This window comes from Bos grunniens, chromosome 6 (genome assembly GCF_055505025.1).
Source record: "Bos grunniens cultivar Pamir isolate PY7600 chromosome 6, Bosgru_T2T1.0, whole genome shotgun sequence".
Lineage (NCBI taxonomy): Eukaryota > Metazoa > Chordata > Mammalia > Artiodactyla > Bovidae > Bos > Bos grunniens.
The window spans coordinates 72,102,212-72,124,328 of record NC_141170.1 but is presented as its reverse complement, the minus strand read 5'-3'; the positions used below and the strand labels follow the sequence as shown (position 1 = coordinate 72,124,328).

General features: G+C 37.8%; 1 protein-coding gene across 4 annotated transcripts in view; it reads left to right on the top strand.

Moving 5' to 3' along the window:
• The window catches only part of STIM2 (stromal interaction molecule 2), a 181,696-nt gene that overhangs the window by 97,603 nt on the left and 61,976 nt on the right, over window positions 1-22,117 (top strand). For all 4 annotated transcript variants that reach the window (XM_086407756.1, XM_086407755.1, XM_086407758.1 and 1 more), the window contains exon 3: window positions 20,794-20,908. In XM_086407756.1, coding sequence (XP_086263882.1) covers window positions 20,794-20,908 — 115 coding nt within the window. The remainder of the gene's footprint in view (window positions 1-20,793; window positions 20,909-22,117) is intronic.

Sequence of the window (22,117 nt, the reverse complement as noted above, 5' to 3'; positions counted from 1 at the left end):
TTCCTTGTTTCCTTCTGTATTAGTTGCTTTTTTTCACTTTCTTTGCTGATTTTCTCTTCATCTCCCCGACTGCCTAATGTTGGAGTACTCTGAACTTAGGGTTTATACCTCTTTGCCTGTTCATACTTACCTCCTTGGTGGTAAAGTATACTTACTTCCTCATTTCAAGGCTTTCAAATACCTTCTACTGATTGGTATCCTAAGTTCTGGTTTTATATATCCGACTGCATCAATACCTTTATTTGGATGTCTAATAGTACATTCAGACTTACGTTGTTGTTCAGTTGCTAAGTCGTGTCTGACTCTTGTGACCTCATGAACTGCAGCATGCCAGAATTCCCTGTCCTTCACCATCTCCCTGAGTTTGCTCAAACTCAGGTCCATTGAGTCAGTGATGCCATGCAACCATCTCATCCTCTGTTGTCCCCTTCTCCTCTTGCCCTCAGTCTTTCCCAGCATCAGGATCTTTTCTGATAAATCAGTTGTTGGCACCAAGTGGCCCAAGGATTGGAGCTTCAGCTTCAGCCACAGTGCTTCCCATTAATATTCAGGGTTGATTTCCTTTAGGATTGACTGGTTTGATCTCCTTGCTGTCCAAGGAGACTCTCAAGGGTCTTCTCTACCACCACAGCTGAAAGCATCAATTCTTCAGCACTCAGCCTTCTTTATGGTCCAACCCTCACATCCATATGTGACTACTGAAAAAATCATAGCTTTGACTATACAGACCTTTGTCAGCAAAGTGATGTCTCTGCTTTTTAATATACTGTCTAGGTTTGTCATAGCTATTCTTACAAGGAGCAAGTTTATTTTAATTTCGTGGCTGCAGACACTGTCCCCATTGATTTTGGAGCCAAAGAAAATGAAATGTGACACTGTTTCTACTTTCTCCCCATCAATTTGCCATGAGATGATAGGGCCAGATGCCGTGATCTTAGTTTTTTGAATGTTGAGTTTTAAGCCAACTTTTTCACGCTCCTCTTTAATCTTCATCAAGAGGCTCTTTAGTTCCTCTCACTTTCTGCCAATAAAGTAGTATCATCTGCATATCTGAGGTTGTTGATGTTTCTCCCGGCAGTCTTGATTCTAGCTTGTGAGTCATCTGGCCCAGCATTTCTTAGACTTCAGTTGTTCAAAATTTATTACTGATTTTCTGCTTGACTCAGATCTTTTCTCAGTTGTCTTCATTTCTAACAATTAAATTATTGTTTAAGCAGTGTATATAAGAAGCATGGACTGGCCTCCCAAAATTTGCATCATCTTTAATGTTTTGTGATTTTTTTTCACTATCACTGTTCATATCTGAGATCCTTTAACCTATTAGAGGCTGCAGAATGCTGATTATTTTAATGCCATTCTCCTTTCTTGCTAGCGGGAATACTTCTTTAGAGAAAAATTTCAGTATATCAGTTATTGGAATTCCTGTTTATATGGGAAAGGCTGGATAAATCCTTGATTCCTTCCTCTTACTTATAGATTTAAAAAATAACTAGGTATTTTCCAGGAGTTCTCCAAAGGAGATAAAAGAGAAGTATGTGTGTGTAGTATCATGAATTCATAGATGTAAATGAATTTCAGGCTGTTATTATTGTTATCATTTGTTTTATTGTTTAAACTGTGCCAGTGTTTGACCTTATAAATATTTGAAGCTTATTTAAGCTTGCATTGGGTCTTTTTGCCCCAGCCTGAGTAGGCTTCCCAGGTAGCACTGGTGGTGAAGAACCTGTCTGCCAATGCAGGTTATACGTAACAGGCATAGGTTCTGCCCCTGGATCGGGAAGATCTCCTGGAGGAGGGCACAACAACCTATTTCAGTATTCTTGCCTGGAGAATCCCATGGACAGAGGGGACTACAGTCCGTAGGGTCACACAGAATTGGGTTGACTGAAGGGACTTAGCACACGTGCACGAGTAGACTTTGATAGACTTCTTGTTTTCTGCTGTAATTTGTTCCAGGCTGTGCTTGTACATAGCTGGTTCCAGAGTTCCACTTTCTTTAGCCATTTCTTTAGGGGACTTGATTGTTTTTATTGGAAAACAATTTCTGACAGACCATAGTTAAGGTGCTAGCAGTGCTGTTAGTCATTGTTCCTAAATGTTCTTTCAGTGGACAGAGTAAGAAACATTTTATTATTTTTTTTCTTTTTTTTTTTTGCTAAAGGTGATACTATGAATTCAGCCTGAGACTTAAGATTCAAATTTAGTACTACAGGGTTTTTATTTTACTTTATTGATTTTACCCCTGTAATCCCATTGAAACTTTTTGTGCTTAATACCAGCATAATTACTCACTAGAATTATTCCACAGTAGGTACCCACCAGTCTCAGGATAATAGTACTAATATTAACTCCAAGATGTGATTACTAAAAGCAGTTTAAACCCTTTCTCTCTTAATTCTTGTTTTTGTCCATAAAGTATATCCCACTGGAGATACATGATTAAAATCATTGGAAGATATTTCCTATGTTGTTATGCTACTAACTAGATATAACAGATTCATTTGTTTTATTTTACTTGTGATTTTAGGGTTTACATTTTAAAATTCATTTTTTAACAATTATAAAAGACATTTATTTGATTCTACAGTAATATCTGTAAAACAAAGTTTATACAAAAAGTATAGCTTCTATCTCTGTGTGAAATATCATTTTCCTTCCATTTCTTTTAGAGGTAACCCCCCTGACTTTATGGTTTACTTGCCCTTTAATTTTTTAAAAACAAGTAAATATTTACATATTTTTATTCTCTTCTTAAAAAGTCAACCTTGTTTCAAGTAACAGTATACTTTTAATTTTATCTATTTATTTCTGGGTTCCATATGCTAGGAAGTATATTCTTTGAGGGTAGGGATTTTTGGTGGTTTCAAACCTCTATGTTCTCACCACTCAGAACAAAGTCCAGTTCATAATAGATACTCAATAAGTATTTATGTGAATAATTGTTTGCATTGTGCTTTCCTGGTGTTTTGTCTTAATACAAATTAAAATTTCTGTGTTCATTAAAATACATTACTTTATACTCTATTTAAGAGTGATAATATACTTAAGAGCTCAAATTAGTATTCTGAAAGTTTATTTTTGCTTTTGTGTAGTAATTTTCCCAGTAACTAGTGAAAACAGTTTCTTAATAAAAGTAACAGGACATTGTTTATAAGTAACAATCACTGAATATGTTTTTCTCATTGATTACCCAAATAGTATTTCCCCTTGTAAAGAATCTGCCTGCAGTGTGGCAAACCTGGGTTTGATTCTATCCACTCCAGTATTCTGGCCTGGAGAATTCCATGGACTGTATAGTTTGTGGGGTTGCAAAGAGTTGGACACGACTGAGTGACTTCCACTTTCAGACTCTGTTAACTCTATGCGTGTGTGGTGCATATGTACTGATTTGTAATATGGCTCAGTATAGATTTTTAAATCTTAACAATGTATGGAGAATGTTTAAATGAAAAAAAGCACATACTGGGACTCCCCTGGTGATCCAGTGGCTAAGAGACTGTGATCCCAGTGCAGGGGGCCCAGGTTTGACCCTGTTCAGGGAACTAGATCCCACATGCTGGAACAAAGAGTTTACATGTAGCAATTAATAATCCCAAATGCTGCAATGAAGATCGAAAAGCCCATGTACTACAACTAAGACCCAGGGCAGCCAAAGAAATAATTGAAAATAAATATATATATATATATATGTTTTAAAAGTATGTACTACAGGGGCAGAGGTTATTTGGAAACTCTATACTTTTCTGTTAAATTTTCTGTGAACCTTAAACTGTTCCAAAAAATAAAGTCTTAAAAAAAATCATGTACTATTGTAGTACTACTACTACTATTTTAATTAGAATCCATGGCAGATTTTAAAAGCCACAGTGACATCAATTTTGTGCCAGGAGCCATGTATAAAATAGTTGCATTTGTCTATGATATTATTATAAGTTGCACATGCAAAAATCATCATTTTTCTACTATTAGTATTAGAATTAAACAAGTAATGCATTAATAGACTAAGTGTCTTAGACATAGAACCATCTATGTGTATGATTAGTTGAACACTGTGAAAATACTGATATTTAACTGTTTGCATTATATAAAGGTAGCATTGTAGATCATTGGGAATATTAAAGTTATTACAGTAAGTTATACTTGGATAACTAAGATTTAGAGAAAAATAAAACTAGATTCTAACTTTTCACCTTACATCAAAAATAAATCAAATTAAAGAACTTAATAAAAGTGAAACCACTTTGAAATTAAAAGAAAATATAGATGAATACTTACCAGAAGTCACTAGAACTTATGACTAAGAACCTGTCAGTTCCCTTAATTAGTCTGATTAAAACTTGGTTTTTAAGTTTGACAAGGGAGAAAGAATATTAGATGGAAGGAACTATTCAGTTTACAGCACTGACTTTTATCTCTAGATTTTTTTTTTTTTCCCTTATAAAGGTCTCTCACTGTTTGCTGCTGTGATAGCCTGGCATGCTTGTATGTGTGTATGTGTGCACACTTCTGTGCATTTGCACTTCTCTGCACTCCTCTTTTTTCCTTTTATCTAACTCTAATATTGGAGAAGGCAATGGCAACCCACTCCAGTACTCTTACCTGGAAAATCCCATGGACGGAGGAGCCTAGTAGGCTGCAGTACATGGGTTCGCTAAGAGTCGGGCATGACTGAGCAACTTCACTTTTCACTTTCATGAATTGGAGAAGGAAATGGCAACCCACTCCAGTATTCTTGGCCTGGAGAATCCCAGGGACGGGGAGCCTGATGGGCTGCTGTCTATGGGATCGCACAGAATTGGACACGACTGAAGTGACTTAGCAGCAGCAGCAGCAGCAGCAGCAGCAACTCTAATATGGAAATATGCCTTTCCCAGGTGGCACTAATGGTAAAGAACCCGCCTGCCAGTGCAGGAGACCAAGAGACGCCAGGTTCGATCCCTGGGTCGGGAAGGTCCCCTGGGGGAGGACATGGTAACCCACCCCGGTATTCTTGCCTGGAGAATCCCATTAACAGGAACCTGGCAGGCTACATTCCATAGGGTCGCAAAGAGTTGGACACAACTGAAGTGAATTAGCATCCATGAGTTCCCCCAAAGCTGAAACAAATATGGCTTTATGTCTCTTAATTAAGAGAATATTGAGATATAGTAAAATGCAGTTGGATAATCAGTTTATGAAGTCAGTTTTCAGTTTAAATTTGTGGTTCTTTAGAGCCAGACATCCTGGAATGTAAAGTCAAGTGGGCCTTAGGAGGCATCACTATGAACAAAGCTAGTGGAGGTGATGGAATTCCAGTTGAGCTATTTCAAATCCTAAAAAGATGATGCTGTGAAAGTGCTGCACTCAATATATCAGCAAATTTGGAGAACTCAGCAGTGGCCACAGGACTGGAAAAGGTCAATTTTCATTCCAACCCCAAAGAAAGGCAATGCCAAAGAATGCTCAAATACCGCACAATTGCACTCATCTCACACACTAGTAAACTAATGCTCAAAATTCTCCAAGCCACGCTTCAGTAATACGTGAACTGTGAACCTCCAGATGTTCAGGCTGGTTTTAGAAAAGGCAGAGGAACCAGAGATCAAATTGCCAACATCTGCTGGATCATGGAAAAAGGAAGAGAGTTCCAGAAAAAACACCTATTTATGCTTTATTGACTATGCCAAAGCCTTTGACTGTGTGGATCACAATAAATGTGGAAAATTCTGTAAGAGATGGGAATACCAGCCCACCTGACCTGCCTGTTGAGAAACCTGTATGCAAGTCAGGAAGCAACAGTTAGAACTGGACATGAAACAACAGACTGGTTCCAAATACGTCAAGGCTGTATATTGTCACCCTGCTTGTTTAACTTATATGCAGAGTACATCATGAGAGACGCTCGGCTGGATGAAGCACAAGCTGGAATCAAGATTGCCGGGAAAAATATCAATAACCTCAAATATGCAGATGACACCACCCTTATGGCAGAAAGTGAAGAAGAACTAAAGAGCTTCTTGATGAAAGTGAAAGAGGAGAGTGAAAAGTTGGCTTAAAGCTCAACATTCAGAAAACTAAAATCATGGCATCCGGTCCCATCACTTCATGGCAAATAGATGGGGAAACAGTGGAAACAGTGGCTGACTTTATTTTTTGGGGGCTCCAAAATCACTGCAGATGGTGATTGCAGCCATGAAATTAAAAGATGCTTACTCCTTGGAAGCAAAGTTATGACCAACCTAGACAGTGTATTAAAAAGCAGAGACATTACTTTGAAATTAAAAGATGCTTACTCCTTGGAAGCAAAGTTATAACCAACCTAGACAACATATTAAAAAGCAGAGACATTACTGTCTAGTCAAGGCTATCATTTTTCCAGTGGTCATGTATGGATGTGAGAGTTGGACTGTGAAGAAAGCTGAGCACCGAAGAATTGATGCTTTTGAAGTGTGGTGTTAGAGAAGACTCTTGAGAGTCCCTTGGACTGCAAGGAGATCCAACCAGTCCATCCTAAAGGAGATCAGTCCTGGGTGTTCATTGGAAGGACTGATGTTGATGCTGAAACGCCAGTACTTGGGCCACCTGATGCGAAGAGCTGACTCACTGGAAAAGACCCTGATGCTGGGAAAGATTGCGGGCAGGAGAAGAAGGGGATGACAGAGGATGAGATGGTTGGATGACATCACTGAGTCAATGGACATGAGTTTGGGTAAACTCCAGGAGTTGGTGATGGACAAGGAGGCCTGGCGTGCTGTGGTTCGTGGGGTCCCAGAGTCAGACACAATTGAGCGACTGAACTGAACTGATACAGCAGATTCCTTGTATGTCTCTTGCTTTATTTCCTGTGTCAGAAGCCACCTTTGCTTATTATTGGTCATTAAATGAGTCTACACTTTGGGTAATAGGGACCTTCAAGCTACAGAAGTTTTGTTATTTGAGGACTGTATATTTTAGGGTGATGTAGCCTCAAGTTATTCAATACCTGAATTAAAGTAGCTGTAAAAACAGGTGTTTAGTATTCAAAATTTCCATAAGTCTCAGACCAGATGGTATCATGGTTAGTTCACAAGCTCAGTGATGTGTAGCTCCGAGCTTTGTGTATCCTCCCATGGTAATATCAAGAGTGAGGAGGTTTGTCCCAGTCTCTCTTTGTTTTATGAGAGAGGAGTCTAGTACCTATTCCCTTGTAAATTATACTTGTAAATTAAGTATATAATATTTCATAAGATAAATACAGTGGTTAATAAACATATGAGAATTTTAACCTCAATAAGATTTTGGGAATGCCTAATTTAATTGTGTTGTTCTTGGGAATTATCAAACACTGCCTTGGTGAATCTAGGTTAACACCTTTCTGCATCAGGATAGGAGTTAAGAGACACTATGAAAATGTCATCAGAAGCTCTGATTGATTTGTTATAATTTTATTTCTTAATATATTCAATATATAGCTTCTAGTCAGTATAAAAAATATACAAGGAAATCATACTCAGTGGACATAATTTTATTAAATATCAGATTTATTAAATGTAAGCTGCTTTTTTTTATTAAGGATAAATATCCCTCATTTTAAGTTATGCCATGGTAGTGCCATAATTTGTGTAATAATTCTAATTGTTGACAGTTTGGGTATCTTCAAATTTTTATTATTGGTAACAATATTACAATGAAAGTTCTTACCTTTCCTGAAAAGTGGAAATTTTGGTATAAAAGCAATTACCATTTAACATTTTAATTGTTTTGCTAAAATTATCCTCTAAAAAGGTTGTACTAGTTTTTACTCTTTTTTAACAGATGTGTGAATGTGCCATTTCCTTTGTGTCCTGTAGACTGTGTTTTTTTCCAGCCAGTAGCTTTATTGAGGTAAAGTTGACCTATCATAAATTGTGTGTATTTTCCCATGTAGTTTCATTTCCAGCAATCTTTATTCCTTTATAAAGATTTTGATTTTCAGCTGGTTACATTTTTCTTCTGCTTATAGGGCTTTAAAAACATTTCTGATGGTACAGGAACAAGCTCTTTTGGTATTTGTATATATGAAAATGTTTTTATTTTGCCTTCATTTTTGAAAGATGCTTTTGCTAGGTGAGAATTTTAGGTTAAGAGTTTTTTTTTTTCCCCTCCTTATTTCAAATATGCTGCTGAAGTGGTCTCTGGATTCTTTGTGTCTGATGAAAAATCTGCTGTCCTCCTTTTCTCTGTCCCCCAGTTGTACTTAATGTGCCCTTTTTTCCCTCCTCTGGTTGCTTTTAAGATACTCTGTTTATCCCTGATTTTAAGCTAGTTGACCATGATATGGATTGGTGTAGTTTGTGTCTCTTGTCTTGAGGTTCACTGATCTTATGGAATGTGTAGGTTCATAGTATTAGTAAGAATTGGAACAATTATGACCATCATTTCTTCAAATAAACTTTTTTGTTCTTCCTTCTTGGCTCCTTGGAGACTCCAGTTATACCTGAGTTATAGCTGCTTGAGGTGGGCCCACAGCTCATTATCCAGTTTGGGTAGTTTCTGATGCTTATTGTTAAAAGTTTGCTGATATTAGTCTGTCATGTTTAATCTATCATTAATTTCATTTACTGTGAGATTTTTTCATTTCCTTCATTATAGTTTTAATGTTTAGAATTTTGATTTGGGCCTTTAAAAAAGAACTTTAATTTTTCATGTCTCCATTAATGTGTTTAATATTTACCCTAACTTTGAATATCTAGAATACATCTGAAATGACTATTTTAATATCTTTGTTTACTAATTCTCCCTGCCATGTTTGGATTGGTTTTGATTGACTTTTATCCTAATTTGGGTTTTAATTTTCTGTATCTTTGCATGCCTGGTAGTTATTATTAGATGCTAGACATTGTAGATTTTACCTTTTTGGATCTGAGTATTCCTATTTATGGGCTTCTCTGGTGGCTCAGACAGTAAAGAATCTGCCTGCAGTGAGGGAGACCTGGGTTCATTCCCTGGGTGGGGAAGATCCCTTGGAGAAGGGAACGGCAATCCACTCCAGTATTCTTGCCTGAAGGATTCCATGGGCAGAGGAGCCTGGCGAGCTACAGTCCATGGGTTACAAAGAGTCAGACCTGACTGAGCTACTAACACTTAACGCTGCTCCTGTTTATTCCTGTAAATGTTCTTAAGCTTTGTTCTAGGTCAGGTTGAAATTACTTGGAAACAGTTTAATCTCTTTGGCTGGCACTTTTAAGCTTCTTTCCAATGAATATTCAGTACTGATTTCCTTTAGGATTAACTGGTTTGGTCTCCTTGCAGTCCAAGGGACTCCCTAGAGTCTTCTCCAGTACCACAGTTCCTACTGTTCATGGGGTTCTTGAGACAAGAATACTGAAGTGGTTTGACATTCTCTTCTCCAGTGGACAATGTTCTGTCAGAACTCTCCACCATGACCCCATCTGTCTTGGGTGGCCCTACACGGTATGGCTCACAGTTTCATTGAGTTAGACAAGGCTGTGGTCCATGTGATCAGTTTGATTAGTTTTCTTTCATTGTGGTTTTCATTCTGTCTGCCTTCTCACTGATAAGAGGCTTATGGAAGCTTCCTGATGGGAGAGACTGATGTGAGGGAAACTGGGTCTTGTTCTGATGGGCGGGGCCACGCTCAGTAAATCTTTAATCCAATTAAAGATTGAGATGGTTGGATGGCATCACCACTCATGGACATGAGTTTGAGCAAGCTCCGGGAGTTGGTGATGGACAGGGAAGCCTGGCGTGCTGCAGTCCATGGGGTTGCAAAGAGTTGGACACAGCTGAGTGACTAAACTATAAGCTTTAGACAGGACCAATGTGGTGTTTAGTCTAGGGTTAATATTTCCCAGTACTGAGGCACTCTTAGTATTCTATGTGGTGACTCACATACTATGGTTTTCTACTCTGTCTTGTTGGAACAAGCACCATTCCTTGCCCTGCATAATCTTTAGGGATTGTTTTCTCTGGTTCTTTTGCATGTCTTTTTTCCTTGCATGCCTGAGCTGATTAGTAGTCAGCTAGAGACTCAAGGCACTCCTTTGAGATGTCCAGGCTTCTCTCCTCTGTGCAGCTCACTCTTCTCTGGTACTTAGAGCCCATATTCTCTAGCTTCCCTTAGTCTCCCCAACTTTCTACTTCCATCTCTTCAACTCAGAACTGCTAGTCTCTGCCTGGGTTCTCTCTTCCTGTACCTTTTCCTGGAAGTTCTCTCCAGGAACTAATTTAGGGCAACCATAAGGTGTACTTTGTTTCTTGTCTCTCAGAGATCACTGTACTTTGTTGCCTAATGTTCAGTGTCCTGAAAGCTGTTGTTCCTTATGTTTTGTCTTATTTTTTAGTTGTTTGGGGAAAGGATGGTAAATCTGATCTGTATAATTTCATCTTGGCTGGAAATACAAATTCTGACTTACTAAGTTTTAGCCAATAAAAACAGAATCAGATTTTTTGTTTGTTACATCTTGAATGCTTATCACTACTTAAAGTGAAATTCACATATTTATGTTAAATTTGAATGACTGGCCTTACGTATTATTGCTTTTATGCTGATTGTATAGAAGTTTAATTTTTGTGGTCTTATGACCACACAGATTCATGGATGACAGAAAGATGTGTAAGTAGCTTTTTGGGTGTTCAGAGTTCTGGAATCTGAGACCATATCCTAATGGTAGATATTGACAGAAGAAATGAAGGCCAAGACTTGGCTTTGGTGATCTAGTTGCCACGAAACCTATCTGTTTTAACTCCAGTAAAAGCAATAAGTTTTCACCATATATTTGTAAAGCTGTCCTCTTTTCTTTTTTAAGTCATTATAATTTGTGAAATAATTTTTACCTTTTATTTCCTAAATGAGGATCCAAAAGGTAAGTCATTTGGACCCTATCTTAGTGTTCTTTTAAATGATAGTACAATGCCTTTTCTTTTTTTTAAACTAGTGGACAGACTGATAGAATCATGCATAAATAATTTCGTTAGAGATTTTTGGATTATAATCAATAATAATACTGAAGAGTAACCAAGATACAGGTCATGCATTGGTTTTTGTAAAACAAATGGCAGGCCAACTTCACTCACAAAAACATTGAGTTTCACAAGTTTCTTTGTAAATTACTTGTTTGGCTCTGTCCGCCTGTCATTTCTCTATTAACTGATCAGTCAGTTGCACCTGTATCACAAATAATGGTTAAGTTCTACAATTACTTAAAAAAGGCTGTGATCTAGGTTAAATGGTGTTGACAGTAATTGTGCAGCTCAATTGAACCCTGGAGTTGTTCAGAGAACAAAATCCTAAGGAGGTCACTGTTGGATTTACTGTAGGTAAACTGGGGATTGATGGGTAGATTTTTGATGTTGGAAACTCGGAATGGGATTAAGGGCTGAAGTGGTTCTATAGCAATACTGCAGGGAGTTACTGTGGTGGGAGGTGGAGCCAAAGTGTGAAGTTACGCTTGTGTAAAATGGAGACTCTTTTCTAGGTCAGCTTGCAGTTTTCATTAGCATAGAATTTAAATTTTTGAATTTAGGATCTGAAGAAATTTTTTCAGATGTTAAATAATTTACCTTTAAAAAAAATTCTTAGTTGCATGACGACATGTTCCACTTTGCCTGTATTCTCTTGTGTACTTTATGTCAGTGTCATCAACCATCTTAGATAATAAGATCAGTTTTTAAAACAGGTTCTGTCTTCAGTACTATAAATGGCTGACATTGTTGAGTGTTTACTATATGCCAGGTACTGTTCTTTGCACTTCATATGAAATAAATTAATTTCACAACCCTTTGATACATGACTTTTATTACCATTTGCTGATGAGAATGCAAGAGCACAGAGGATAAAGTAACTTACTGAGGTCAAATGACAAATGGTAGATTTGGGATACCTGCGTGCTCTGGGGACCCAGGGTGTGCTGTCATCCACTGTGCTGATTGCTTTAACAGTTTTGGGAAGAAGAGAGAAACATAGGCAGCTCATGCTTAATTAGCATGAAGGGAAAGGCTACCCACTCCAGTATTCTGGCCTGGAGAATTCCATGGACTGTGTAGTCCATGGGGTCGCAAAGAGTTGGACATGATTGAGCAACCTTCACTTTCTGAGACATTATTCTAAGCTATTTTAATATTATTTTCAAGACAGGAAGACCCTGGAATTTTTTTTTCAAGGAATGAATCTGCTTTGACTGACACATATCAGACCTTGGACACTGTTGTTTTCTTGACAGGTGTCATTTGGGGAAGTCTCTGCTTACATTGTTATGAAAAAACTGTGGTTTTCCTCTTCACCTCTAGGTTGTATGTTTTGTTTCAGTATGTCTGAGATGGCACTTTAAAAGTACTGGGCTTGGATAGAAGGTGGGAGGGAGGTTCAAAAGGGAGGGGGTGTATGTATACCTATGGCTAGTTCATGTTGATGTATGGCAGAAACCAACACAACATTGTAAAGCAATTATCCTTCAATTAAAAATAAACAAATAGCATTGGGCAGTCTTTTCCTCATAAATGTCTGAATTCCTCAAAATCCTAACATATAGTCAGGATGAAACTCATTTATTTAAGCTTTAAACAACAGTAATAACATTGACATATAAAAACCAGTCATTTTGGGTCAGAAATATTTTTATTGTCTAATACTTCTGTGTACTATGAATGCCTTTTTAATTTATTCATTTTCATGGCTGTATATAATGGGCAGTTTTGTTTTCCTCACTGTATAGAGGAGAAATTTGAGATCAAAGAGAATATAAGTAGTAGAGCCAGATTTTGAATATAGTCTGCCAACTTTGAGAGTCTTGAGTGCTTAACTGTGATGGTAAATCACCTCTCCTGGGGTTTGAGGCCTTTAAGTGGTGCATTTAAAAATAAAAGAGAAAACACAGATCTGTCATTGTATGTCATAGAAATCGGGGCCAGAGCTGTGTAGCCCAGGCCTCCTGAGACACTAAGGCAGTCCTGGCACTATTTCTTTCTGTCTCTGTGTTCAGTCCTGTCTCTTTCATCATTTTCTTTCTCTCTCTGCATTTTGGCTTCCTCCTTTCTCCTTACCACCTGGCTCACCTTGACTGTTCCTAAAATGATACCTTCAACACAAGTGTCTTTACCACCTTGAATATGCAGACCCTTGGCCAAGTGACTCAGCTTTTCATGATCAGATTTATAGTTTCTCGTGAGATAGAATTCTGTCATTCTGGTCAGGCTCTGGATTATTTTCTTCAGGGCCAAGCGTCCATCCTTCGATCATCTATCTGTGGTGGGGCTGATAGGCTGAAGGACGAGTGAGTGGACAGGACAGTCAAGGATCTGTCTACACGACCACTGGTAGGTAGTTCTCAGGGAAAGATTAGTACCCCGGAATATGTCTATACTAGTACATATTGGATTTTATTAAAGCAGTATCATAAAACTAACTACACATATATAAATATCAATACAGATGGAATAAACACATCATAAAAATTAAATGAAGCGATAAAAAGTAAAACAACTTCACAAATACAAATATAAAATGCAAAATAATATATGTTATAGGTACAAGTTTTTTAAAAGATGACTTCTTTTAGGTTGTGAAAATCAAGGAAAGATTGATGAATTGTTCTAAACTGAAGAAGACGAAAGGACATCTGGGGCTTCCCAGGTGGCTCAGTGGTAAAGAATCCACCTGCCAATGCAGGTGACGCAGGATTGGGAAGATCCCCTGAAGGAGGAAAGGGCAACCTAATCCAGAATTCTTGCTTGGAGTTCCCATGGACAGAGGAGCCTGGTGGGCTCCTGTCCATGGAGTTACAGAGAATCTGACTAGACTTAGTGACTAGGTATGATGCAAAGGGACATGTGGACTAAATGTAATACATGGTCCTGGATTGAATCCTTTAGCTGCAAAGATTTTCATTGGGACAACAGCACATATGGAATGTGTTCTGTGAATTAGATAGTGCAAAATAGAGAGTGTCAGGATTAATTTCCTAATTTATATGGTCATACCAATACTATATAGGATGAAATCATGTTTATAGGAAAACATGCTGAATTATTCAATGATAATGGGACAACATGCCTACAACTTATTACTAAGTAATTCAGTTGGGAGTAGGGGAAAGCTTTTTGTTCTGCAATTTTTGAAAATATTTCAAAATAAAAAGTAAGAAAAGATAACTTCCTGCAACTGCATATATAATTTCTTTAATGGTACATTCTAGAAGAATTTATATAATAGAATCATCTGATAAATGTTTTTGAAAAGAATATTTGAGTCATTTATTTGCTGAGCACTCCTTTATTTGTATTGTCAATGCAGACTTTCCTGAAGTATGTTTACATAATTGGATAGGTTTACCATGAAACTCTACATTATTTGCTATATGTTATTTGAGGATTTACTTCATAAGATTTCAAATTCCGTTTTCAGATTTCATAATTTACTGGTCTTACTGAATAAGAAGTACCTCTCTGGTGGCTCAATGGTAAAGAATCCGCCTGCTAATGCAGGAGACTTGGGTTCAATCCTTGGGTCTAGAAGATCCCTGGAGTAGGCAATGGCACCCATTCCAGTATTCTTGCCTGTGATATCCCACAGACAGAGGAGCCCGGCAAGCTACAGTCCATGGGATCACAAAAGAGTCAGACACGACTTAGCAACTAAACAACAACATATATTTTCACTTATTGGTGACTCTTTAAATTTTTTCTTATAGTGTCCCCCATTTCGAAAATATGCAGTTGTCTGTGAAGTTTTAGAAAAGTGTGAATAGTCAGAATTGTCTTCTCCTCTCTAGGATATTGAGGAGTTTATTGAAGCTGTTGGTTTGTAGTATATTTGTTTTATTTTCCAATTTAGTGTCAACATAAAGTAATTCTAAATATAGTACTTTCTCATCATCTTTCGTGATCAAAATGTTGAAGATATATGAAATGTAGAATATACTTTTGTTATATGCGTATACTTTTGTGTTATCCTGAAGGTCATATTTTAAAGCAGAAATATATATATATTAATTTTTGAATTATAATTCTACAGAAAACATAATTCAGTGTTATTTATTCAGTTTTTGCCCAACTTAGGAGCCAGATAGTTTTTTTACTCCAGATAGTTACTTTAACTTTATAAGCTTTTTTAAAAATTGCATTTTGATACCTTTATTTTGTTAAGCACACATTTTGGTAGATATCTATACACTCATTTTAGGCTTTCTAAAATAGTTCAGTATTTGGAATGTCACATCTAGTTTATATGTGGTAAATAGCTTTATTTTCTGAAGTGTATTGATCCTAAAGCCACTGAACTCTTTTTTTCTGGTTTTTTTCTGGGTTCTCTGTGTTCATTGTGGTAAGACGAATTTCCTAGGACATTGTTTTTTTAATGTATCACATAAATGAAACACTTGCTATTTGTTCCAACTGACTGGACCATTTCCAAGGTAGGCTTCCTCTCTGCCATGTCAATCATCGTATTTTTCAGTCTAGAATTTCTCTCTAGCTCTTGGATCTCTTCCAAGATAGGGAGGGTTTCTGAGCATCTCAGCAGCAGTGATTTTTACAGGTATATGCACAGGATTCTGAAAATGTCAGTCAGAATGAAGTGGGATGGACAGAAATAGGGAAATAGAAATAGACAAGAGAAGTAGAGGCAATGAGGCAGGTCGCTTTAAAAACAACTTTTTTTTTTAAAGGAGCATTTAGAAAAAAAAAGAGTAAGGCACTGTTTAGAACAATAGAATATACAAGCTCTAGAGTGGACCTTCTAGAATAGTGCTTTCCAGATTATCTAGATTAGTGTTAACCTGTGGTGAGGGACCAGATTTTTTGTTTCCAATTCATTGTGGATAGGGCCTATCCAGTAAGTCCATTTGCCACACGATTGGTTAGGATTCTTTGAACACATTGTCTCATTGCTATAATGGATTCTAAATTCTGAAATTTCTCCATTTCTGTGTGTATTGTATGCAGCTATCAATTTGCTGACTGATGCTAGTCTGCTGACCACATGTTGAGTAGTGATTTTTATTTTCCTAAAACTTTATTTCCTCATTTTACACCCAAGGTTATTTAGCTCAGAAAAGTGAAATGATTTTCTTTATATTGTATAGCTGTTAAATTTTCTTTTGTAGTTTCAGTAGAGAACAGTTCTACTCAAAAGCAAACGTTGGCCTTTGGTCGGAAGGCGATATTCACAGTCAGTACATTGTTGTTGTTCATTCTGTCAGTCCTGTCTGACTTTGTGACACCATGGACTGCAGCATGCCAGGCTTCCTTGTCCTTCATTATCTCCTGGAGTGTGCTCAAATTCATGTCCATTGAGTGATGCAGTCCAACCATCTCATCCTCTGTTGCACCCTTCTCTTCTTGCCCTCAGTCATTCCCAGCATCAGGGTCTTTTCCAATGACCCAGGGTCTTTTCCTGCTCCTCACATCAGGTTTCCAAAGTATTGGAGCTTCAGTTTTAGCGCCAGTTCTTCCAGTGAATATTCAGGGTTGATTTCCTTTTAGGATTGACTGGTTTGATCTCCTTGCTGTTCAAGGATCTCTCAAGAGTCTTCTCCAGCACCAGAATTCAGAAGGATCAATTCTTTGGCACTCGGCCTTCTTTATGGTCCAACTCTCAAAATCATACATAACTACTGGAAAAACTATAGCTGTGATTATATGGACCTTTGTCAGCAAAGTGGTGTTGCTGCTTTTTAATAGGCTGTCCAGGTTTGTCATAGCTTTTCTTCCAAGGAGCAAGCTTTTTTTAATTTGATGGCTGCAGTCACTGTCTGCCGTTATTTTGGAGCCCAGGAAAATAAAATTTGTCCCTGTTTTCACTTTTTCCCCATCTATTTGCCATGAAGTGATGGGACCAGATGACTTGATCTTAGTATTTTGAATGTTGAGTTTTAAGCTAGCCTTTTCACTCTCCTCTTTCACCAAAGTCATAAATATATGCCTCTGTGGTTTGGGGCTGTAACAGATTTATACTTTCTGCATTATGGATTTCTTAAATAATCTTTTGTATGCCATTATAATTTTAGAATCAGGAAAAAAATCAATAAAGATGCCAAGTAAACAATACCAAACAAGAAAAATCAGAAATATTGAGATAGAAAAAGCATCAGTTCATTTCAGTTGCTCAGTCGTGTCTGGCTTTTTGTGACACCATGAATCGCAGCACGCCAGGGCTCCCTGTCTGTCACCAACTCCTGGAGTTCATTCAAACTCATGTCCATTGAGTCGGTGATGCCATCCAGCCATCTCATCCTCTGTTGTCCCCTTCTCCTCCTGCCCCCAATCCCTCCCAGCATCAGAGTCTTTTCCAATGTTTGCATGAGGTGGCCGAAGTATTGGAGTTTCAGCTTTAGCAGCAGTCCTTCCAGTGAACACCCAGGACTGATCTCCTTTAGGATGGACTGGTGGATCTCCTTGCAGTCCAAGGGACTCTCAAGAGTCTTCTCCAACACCACAGTTCAAAAGCATCAGTTCTTCAGTGCTAAGCTGTCTTCACAGTCCAACTCTTACATCCATACATGACTACTGGAAAAACCATAGCCTTGACTAGACGGACCTTTGTTGGCAGAGTAATGTCTCTGCTTTTGAATATGCTATCTAGGTTGATCATAACTTTCCTTCCAAGGAGTAAGCGTCTTTTAATTTCATGGCTGCATTCACCATCTGTAGTGATTTTGGAGCCCAAATAAATAAAGTCTGACACTGTTTCCACTGTTCCCCCATCTATTTGCCATGAAGTGATGGGACCAGATGCTATGATCTTAGTTTTCTGAATGTTGAGCTTTAAGCCAACTTTTCACTCTCCTCTTTCACTTTCATCAAGAGGCTTTTTAGTTCCTCTTCCCTTTCTGCCATAAGGGTGGTGTCATCTGCATATCTGAGGTTATTGATATTTCTCCCGGCAACCTTGATTCCAGCTTGTGCTTCTTCCAGCCCAGCATTTCTCATGATGTACTCTGCATAGAGTTAAATAAGCAGGGTGACAATACACAGCCTTGATGTACTCCTTTTCCTATTTGGAACCAGTCTGTTGTTCCATGTCCAGTTCTGTTGCTTCCTGACCTGCATATAGGTTTGTCAAGAGGCAAGTCAGGTGGTCTGGTATTCCCATATCTTTCAGAATTTTCCACAGTTTATTGTGATCCATATAGTCAAAGGCTTTGGCATAGTCAATAAAGCAGAAATAGATGTTTTTCTGGAATGCTCTTCCTTTTTTCGTGATCCAGCAGATGTTGGCAATTTGATCTCTGGTTCCTCTGCCTTTTCTAAAACCAGCTTGAACATCTGGAAGTTCACGGTTCACGTATTGCTGAAGCCTGGCTTGGAGAATTTTGAGCGTTACTTTACTAGCGTGTGAGATGAGTGCAATTGTGCGGTAGTTTGAGCATTCTTTGGCATTGCCTTTCTTTGGGATTGGAATGAAAACTGACCTTTTCCAGTCTGTGGCCACTGCTGAGTTTTTTCTGGCATACTGAGTGCACTACTTTCACAGCGTTATCTTTCAGGATTTGAGATAGCTCCACTGAAATTCCATCACCTCCACTCGCTTTGTTCATAGTGATGCTTTCTAAGGCCCACTTGACTTCACATTCCAGGATGTCTGGCTCTAGGTCAGTGATCACACCATTGTGATTATCTGGGTCGTGAAGCTCTTTTTTGAACAGTTCTTCTGTGTATTCTTGCCACCTCTTCTTAATATCTTCTGCTTCTGTTAGGTCCATACCATTTCTGTCCTTTATTGAGCCCATCTTTGCATGAAATGTTCCCTTGGTATCTCTGATTTTCTTGAAGAGATCCCTAGTCTTTCCCATTCTGTTGTTTTCCTCTATTGCTTTGCATTGATCGCTGAAGAAGGCTGTCTTATCTCTCCTTGCTATGCTTTGGAACTCTGCATTCAGATGCTTATATCTTTCCTTTTCTCCTTTGCTTTTTGCTTCTCTTCTTTTCACAGCTATTTGTAAGGCCTCCCCAGACAACCATTTTGCTTTTTTGCATTTCTTTTCCATGGGGATGGTTTTGATCCCTGTCTCCTGTACAATGTCACAAACCTCCGTCCATAGTTACATAATAATCTATAAAAACTTTTCTTTTTGCATAGAGTAATGGGTTTATATGTAAAAATTGTCAAGGGATGAGGCCTAAAAGATGGTCAGAAACAAGATTAGGAAGCAGTACATAATTCATAAAAATTTGCTTTTTATTTGGTAGACAGTGGAGGGCAATTGAAGAATTTTATATAATGAGGCAATACAGACTAGTTTGGTTTTTAGCAAAGAAAATTTTAGTGTTTTCATACTATATATTTTAAATTCAGATTAAGTTATATCCAACCTAGATAGCATATTGAAAAGCAGAGACGTTACTTTGCCAACAAAGGTCCGTCTAGTCAAGGCTGTGGTTTTTCTTGTGGTCGTGTATGGATGTGAGAGTTGGACTGTGAAGAAGGCTGAGCGCCGAAGAATTGATGCTTTTGAACTGTGGTGTTGGAGAAGACTCTTGAGAGTCCCTTGGACTGCAAGGAGATCCAACCAGTCCATTGTAAAGGAGATCAGCCCTGGGATTTCTTTGGAAGGAATGATGCTGAAGCTGAAACTCCAGTACTTTGGCCACCTCATGCGAGAAGTTGACTCATTGGAAAAGACTCTGATGCTGGGAGGGATTGGGGGCACGAGGAGAAGGGGACGCCAGAGGATGAGATGGCTGGATGGCATCACTGACTTGATGGACGTGAGTCTGAGTGAACTCCGGGAGTTTGTGATGGACAGGGAGGCCTGGCGTGCTATGATTCATGGGGTCCCAAAGAGTCAGACACGACTGAGCGACTGGACTGAACTGAACTGAACTTCAGTTTTGTAAAAAACTTTAGTTCTAAATGCTGTAATTGAATGTCTTTCAACTAGAAAAAATGAATTAAAATGTAGAAGAACAAAAATACGATCTAGTGATTGAGGCTGTTTACTGTCTTATGAAATATCCCTGTCACTAAGTATTTGGTCAGATTGTGGCAGCATATTATACTGTTGAGCATAACCAAACTGCTTGGGCTGGACTCTCAACTCTGGTGTTCTTTTTTTCAACATTGGAAAATTACTTAACCTCTTTGGGTCTTGGTTTCTTCACCTATAAAATAGCGATACTTGATACTTTGCTTATAGAACCATCATAAAGTTGTATGTGTGTTTTGATATGACATCTTTATTCTATAACAGATGGCAGTATCTGATAAATGTGTGTGCTTAGTCGCTCAGTTGTGTCCAATTCTTTGTGACCCCATGGGCTGTAGCCCTCCAGGCTCTTCTGTCCATGGAATTCTCCAGGCAAGAATACTGGAGTGGGTTGCCATGTCCTCCTTCACAGCTTCCCAACCCAGAGATCAAACCCAGGTCTTCCACCTTGCAGGTGGATTGTTTACCGTTTGAGCGACCAGGCAAGCCTAAGAATATTGGAGTGGGTAGCCTGTACCTTCTCCAGGGAATCTTCTGGACCTAGGAATCAAACCGGGGTTTCCTGCATTGCAGGCAGGTTCTTTACCAGCTGAGCTACCAGGGAAGCCCACCTGATAAATAATGAGCATTAAATACGTACTTTTAACTGCTGCTGTTGTTGTTACAATTAGAAGATATCTTATTAAATAAATTTGATAAGCATTTGAGAATAATATGAGTGTAAAATACCAGAAATATGCCAGTTGTTATGAGAAAATTACCAACCGCTGGACTTCAAATTTTACTTTTTTCTGTTTATAGAGAAATGCGGAAAACTATTCTATCAATGCTCAGGAGTTTTATTAATGTGTGAGATGATTTGCTTATATTTTTTGTTTTCATTTAAGTATACTTAATATTTTCTCTTTTACAGTTTATCAGAGAAGATATGAAATATAAAGATGCCACTAATAAACACAGCCATCTGCACAGAGAGGATAAGCACATAACTGTTGAGGATTTATGGAAACAGTGGAAAACATCAGAAGGTAAGGCTGTTTTAGTGATCTGGAGCTCTGAGCTGCTTTTCTGCACTGCTCACCCATTTTTAACATACGATTTACAAAAAAAATCCAAATAGTATTTCTGTAAGGATGTTTATATTTTAATAAATAATTGTTCCAGTTTTGGTTTTGAAATATGATTTTCATTTTTCTTAGGATTTAAGGGTCAGCCTGTTTTCAGATAATTTGATACCTTATACTAGAATAAAAAGATAATATATGTCTGAGAGCTTAAAATTTTAGTGTGTTGTTTCATCTATTAAATGGCATTATTATAAAAGGTTTGTCAAATAAACATATGGATCACAAAGTTTTCCTTTTACTTACGGAGGACAGTTTGTAAAGTTTTTAGAAGGCACAGAACTTTTAACCTTTTTCTTAAGGAAACTGTTCATGAAGCCATCTAATAGTTGCTTGGTAAAGTGTAATTTATATTTTATTCCTTTCTCTACACTTAAGTCCTCAAACTGTCTTATGGATAGTAATTGTTTAGGGCAGAAAAGATGTGTGACATAAAATTTCAACTAGATCTCGAGTATTGGAAAGCTACTTAAAAAAAAAGTCTTCCAAGTTTTTGGTTTTTTTTTTGGTAACAGAGTTCAATAAAATGTCTTTTTCCTAATGTTTCTATTCACTTATCAAATCACAATTATATTGTAGTTTATATTTTTCTCTTCAAGTTTGAATAGTGAAATGAAATTAAAAAGAAGCTAGGACAGAGTGCCAAGTAGGAATATGAAGAAATTATGAAGCTTACTAGACTGACAGTGGTAGCATTTGGAAATCAGAAAATACAAGAAACTATTTCCATCAGTGCTTCATATTTTTATTCATGCTTAAGATTTGCTAACATTTTTGTTTTCATTTTTTAAAAATAATTCTGAGGAAAATACTCTGGGAAGAAGAAAATGAAAGAAGGGAAAAAATACTGTTGACCTCAATGAAAGATACATAGATTAAAAAAAAAACCAGTTTGTCTCCATTCCCCTTCCCCATACCATTTTAAAGTAATACAAACTTGAGTAGGAATAGGAATGAAAGTGAAAGTGTTAGTTGCTGAGTTGTGTCTTACTCTCTGCAACCCCATGGACTGTAGCCCACCAGGCTCCTCTGTCCATGGAATTCTCCAGGCAAGAATATTGGAGTGGGTTGCCATTCCCTTCTCCAGGGGATCTTCTTGACCCAAGGTTGAAC